This window comes from Physella acuta, unplaced genomic scaffold (genome assembly GCF_028476545.2).
Source record: "Physella acuta isolate Inbredline_101_S28 unplaced genomic scaffold, ASM2847654v3 ptg000007l, whole genome shotgun sequence".
Classification (NCBI taxonomy): domain Eukaryota; kingdom Metazoa; phylum Mollusca; class Gastropoda; family Physidae; genus Physella; species Physella acuta.
This window is the reverse complement of record NW_026731527.1, coordinates 1,157,501-1,163,043: the sequence shown is the minus strand read 5'-3', so window position 1 is coordinate 1,163,043 and position 5,543 is coordinate 1,157,501. Positions and strand designations below refer to the sequence as shown.

The 5,543-nt window shown below is 34.5% G+C and overlaps 1 protein-coding gene across 1 annotated transcript in view; it reads left to right on the top strand.

Annotated features, from left to right (window-relative positions):
* Window positions 1-1,612: 1,612 nt before the first annotated feature.
* The window catches only part of LOC131948160 (fibrillin-1-like), a 13,549-nt gene continuing 9,618 nt past the window's right edge, over window positions 1,613-5,543 (top strand). Inside the window, exons 1-2 of the mRNA XM_059309728.1 lie at window positions 1,613-1,686; window positions 3,566-3,667. Of these exons, the coding sequence (XP_059165711.1) occupies window positions 3,607-3,667 (61 nt within the window). The 5' untranslated portion in view covers window positions 1,613-1,686; window positions 3,566-3,606. The remainder of the gene's footprint in view (window positions 1,687-3,565; window positions 3,668-5,543) is intronic.

Sequence of the window (5,543 nt, the reverse complement as noted above, 5' to 3'; positions counted from 1 at the left end):
AATAACGATACTTAACACCTCGCCTACAGCTACGTCAACATCCACAGTACAATCAATTGTACAACACACTGGGACACGCTTTGACCCCTGTCAAACTGACACACCTAACGTGAACACGTCTCGCTGCATAGAAAACACTCAAAAAAGGGCTACAACTATACATAAAAAGGAGGCTACTTGTCGTTCGAGCACACACCACACACACTCACAATCAGAAACATATAAGGGACGTAACACTTCAGACTTCCCTTTTACTCTGCTACTAAATCGTCTTTGAATAATATCAGTTTTGTCCGTTTTATAAACAGGAAAGTGATTACCTTACATTGATATGTGTGAACGTCACGCCCTGATGCATGTGGTTTTATTGTCACTTAGTTAGCTAATGATAGGTACCTATGATTATTTGCTCGATCAGCTCTTATTTAGAAAATTTAGTTGTTAGCTAGGGGTGGGGGAATGAAAGGTGATTATAATGAGATGGTGATTAACATTAATCTGTTGTTTTTTGGTATCATACCTTCTAGCAAGTAGCACGCATTTTAATTTTTTGAAAAATAATGTGATGAAGGAAATCAAATCGATTTAAACGTTGCAGAAGATGGTCAGCTACAAAATAATAAAAAAAAAACATATGTGGTTTTTGTTTTAAATGTACCATGCAGGTGGTGTATAGATGGTGTAACGAAGTAAGTATGTTTGGGGGGGGGGGCGGTGAAACAGAATGATGGGGAAAACAACAAAGCGAAAACTTAGTTTTTTATTTAGTACGTCCACCAACCCCCGAACATTTTAAGTACTACCAACACTCTCAACCACACAAGTCACTCCGGAAAAAGTGTCTGAAAAAAAAAACCGCTGTCTGCATGATTAGCTTAGAGATGTAGGGTCTACCTTTAGTCTGTATGCTCTGGACCAGTGATTTTTTTTCAGACTTTTTACATTATGTAGGGGGAACTGGAAGGGCTACGACTAAAAGGGTGCACACTGGTGAAATATAATATCATTTCTATATACGTTTTATTTTGTCGTGGGGGGGGGGTGGCGGTGGACGTTCTGAATGAAACTGTAAATGTGACCTTTGTCAAAGTTGAGCTTAGTCTTAAGATTTAGAGGAACTATCTGCGACTATATTTACTATGAATGTGCAGCAAAAGTGTAGATCAAGTTTATTAGATTAAGTATTAAGGATGAATGATACCAGCTTTACAAAATCAGTAATTCTCAACTAACTTCGAGTTAAATCAGCTTTCGATAACGAGTTCATAGGAGTCGGTTCAGATGAATAAATTTTCGCCACAAAATTAACCATTAGCTTTAAAATGTAACAAAAGTATAACACTAATGTCGTACAGGACTTGAATTTTCTCCGACCCAAGAGTTGCTCCCCTCCGCGGTTTAAAAACGAGTGAAGTCCCCTGGGCGGCAGGTCGACTTTAACGATCAAACCGTTATCGTGTGGATGATTTCGATTCTATGAGTTTGGCGTGTCACGTGTTGCGGGGTAGTCGATTTTTAACACCTGACGTCTGCTGATTCACTGCATATAAGGCAAGACTTGTTGTTTTCCCAACGTGACAAATCGACTTGGTGTTCGACAACATATGTTGGTCCTATCTGCACCATCATTGATCAAAGTCAAAATTAATTGGACAAAAGGGAGTCTGAATTGTTTTGTTATCACAAGTAAGTTGCTTTTGTTATGTATTGAACTCAAAGTCTTGTATAATAAATGCGCAATTGTTTTTTTTATATTATGACTGTTTCTAGTTTACGAAGTTTGGAACACACTATAAAGTCTGTATTACGACAGCGTGGTCTGTTTTTTTTTTATTTTTTTTAGACGATTTAGCAAACTTAGTGTAGGCCTAGTATTATCAATATATATATATATATATATATATATATATATATATATATATATATATATATATATATATATATATATATATATATATATATATATATATATGAGTGTGTGTGTGTGAGTGTGCTTGTATGTTGTATGTGTGTGTGTTAGTATATCTTATGTGGTAGTATAGGTAAATTACTTGTCTACAGTAAATAGAACAAAACGGTTGATAATGTCTTAAGTTTCAATATGAATTTGCGACAAATTCAGTAAGGTAAAATCAATTGTGTATCCAAGCGAGGTGTCATAATTCGAATCATAAAAATATAAAGCCTAAATTAAAAACTTTCCGAATTGAAAAGCCGTAAGTGTACACGTACGGACTTGAAAAATAAAAATAACCTAAGGCTAAATAACATTTATTTATTTGTATCTAGAGGTCATGCGCTGGGCTATCCATCTTTCTTCATTAACTACGACCAGAAAGTTGACTGAGACCAGAAGTTTAACTGGGACTAGAAATATGACTTGTCATAAAAAGTTTGTGACATTCATGCACTTGGCGAGCACGGTTTCCGGGAAAATGCGCAATGAGAAAAATGTGCACACAGAAATTTTCGTAAACATAGAAATGCGCTAACAGGATTCTGCACACACAGAATAATGTGCAAAGAGAAAAGAGCGCACATAGAAAAATGAGCAAACAGAAGGTTACACAAAGAGATTTTTTTTCCGCACACAGAAGATTGTGAAAAGAGAAATTTCCGCACACTGAAAAAACACTTAGAAATTTTTGCACACAGACAAATGCGCACACAGAAAAATACACAAATAAGAAAATTACGCACACAGAAAATAACATTCAGATCATTCGGCAATTATGAGTATGACCATATGTGTGTTCTTGCTTGCATGTTTAAGTTGGTATGTTTTTATGCGTATATTTCAGTCTGATTTCTGTATATTTTAATAAAAAATAAATAAATGACACGACTCTTTCTAAAATGCATAGAAACATAAATTGCAAAGATCTTCTAATCATACATTCAATGATGCTATTAAGCGAAGGTGTTTCGATCATTGATGATTGGCCCACGTGTTGTCTGACCATAACAAATGTTTGTCCATAGGCAGTTTATCATCATCGTCTCTCTCTCTCTCTCTCTCTCTCTCTCTGTGTGGGTGTGTGTGTGTGTGTGTGTGTGTGTCTTTTTACCTACAGTTTTAAAAATGTTCGAGGGGTTGGGGGGATACTAAAATAGGGGCACTAAGATAGAGCTTATGCCTACATCCGGCTATGTAATTAGGTTCCCTTCATTTCATATTGTATCAATTTTGCTACAAAGTGAAATAACCCCACGCAAAAATGTTAAAATTGAAAAAAAAAACGCGCATATCCCCTTAACTGACTATTTTCTATATGGATTTTATTTTGCTTAATTTAAACCAAACGTGATGATATTAGAAGCATTATGTTCATTTTAAACATATTTTTACTTCTCTTTCAAACATTGGTAACATAAATGTCAATAATATTTATCGAACGCGGTGTCTAATAATTATTGTTGATATAAGTAGGCTACGTATTTATGCTGTGCTACCAGCTCATTATATACGTAATTGTGTTCGTTTTGTTTGGTCAGCGATATGTTTATTTTTAAATAAAGTTATGTCAATCGTGTTTTATTATTAATAATTTTGTTTCAATTACAGATATATAACTATACCTATATCACCTTAAAAGTTGTATCAAGATGAAGTTTGCAAAAATTAACATTGCAGCCATACTGTTTATGTGCATATCATATGCACAGGGTGAGTATATTGCGATAACACACGGTTAAAAAATAGTTGAAATAGTAAAATAAACTGAAACAAACGTAACCAATTCAACGTTTTAGTCTCGCAGTATTAAAACCGTCTCGAGATTTTCACAAATCTCGACGCTCTACACTTCCCTGAGTCGGAAAAACATAGTTTTGCAATTTTGTCAGTAAGTTTGTGTGTGTATGTGTGTATGTCTGTAAACACGATTACCGTTAAAACTAGGCTGATGAAATTTCATATACAAGTATAAAATCAAATTTGTAGTTCTGTTACAACTTTTCAACGATTTCCGGAACCCGGAATTGGAAGTTATTTTTTTTTTAGATTTTCAAAAGCCTACAACTTACGTAGTGTTTTATTAATAGATAAACGAAATTTGAAAAATGGTTGTCCATTTCCCGAGTTGCCATCCCAAGTAGTGTTATATAACAATACGAACCGACCCGCGGCGTATCATACGCTTTAAAACACTATCAGTAGGCCGTTAAGGACGATAACCCCCATCCCCACCCTCTTAACCCAACCCCTACCATACACCCTCCCCCCCCCGTAAAATAAATGTCCTCTTAATTACCTCCCCTAAGTTTAAAATAGTTTCAAATTAAATTATCTGCCCCTAATAGGCGTCACTAAACCCGGCTAGATGATTGTAAACATTTAGCGTGAACCACAGCTCACCAGACCATGTGGGGGTGGGTGAGGTTGATTTATGCCTAGTGAAGAAGAGAGGGGACTGCAAGGCGCGCTTACAACTTGTTTTCTAGGGCCTCCAAGAAGAGAATTATATATATAGATACGATAAAGTTTAGGGGATATCACTCCCGCTTTATTTACATTGAGACAGATTTTGTTGTTTGCAGTTCTAGATTTCTAGTTATTAAAGGCGTTTATTAAGTTCACTAAAATTTTGTGGCACCGCAAATCTTGCAATGTTACAATATTACTTCTCATTATACGATTAAAATTAAATTTTGCACGACAGTAGAGCTGAGATTACAAGCAAGAATATGTACTTTTAATCTAATTTTAAAAAAAAATTACTATATTCTTTATAAAAGGTGAGATAACAATATAGAATTCTAGCGACATACTTAATTTGTATTAAGTCTGGCACAAACTATTGGGGGATTTTTACTTTTAATCTATTTTGTGTCAACTACATTTCAAACAAATAAATAACAAATGAAAAATTATTCTCACATATATTTTTTTATTTATGGTAAAATGATTTTATTATATTATCCAAAGAAAAAGCAAAAAAAAAAAAGGAACAAAAATATATTAAAGCTTATTTAACCTTCCAAAGCTAAATGCTGTTACAAATAAACATCAAAAGCCTGTGAGTCCACTTCTTCTTCGTTCGTGACCAAGACAAATGTGACAGATGAAGTAGAGTTCATTTTATTCATAGACCTCGGCATTGGAAAGGATAGTGGTGTTAGCACATTTCCCAGCCGCCACTGATTTGAATCCGGATTTAAACTCGAGACTCACGGCATAGCTTAGCTCTCTAACGCTAAGCCATGCCGTCCCCGTGAGCTCACATGCGGAGAATATATTCCCTTTCTTGGGGAGGTCATTGACAGATTTTGTTACGCAACGTTATATAAGACCCATGTCTAGTTTTAATTAATGGACGCCCTGACTTTTATTTTTAGTCATACCATCAAACAGCTTTAGTTACGTCACAGTAAAATAAATTTTAAATCTAATTTGTTAGTACATGTTTGCATATGTAATTTTGTTGTTGTAATTTGTGAAGACGCTTATATATTTATTTTTTTTTGTTGTGAAAATTGTAATCATTTTTTTTCAAGAAGCACCCACATTTAAAAAAAAATTACTAAGTTATTTTTTAAACAAA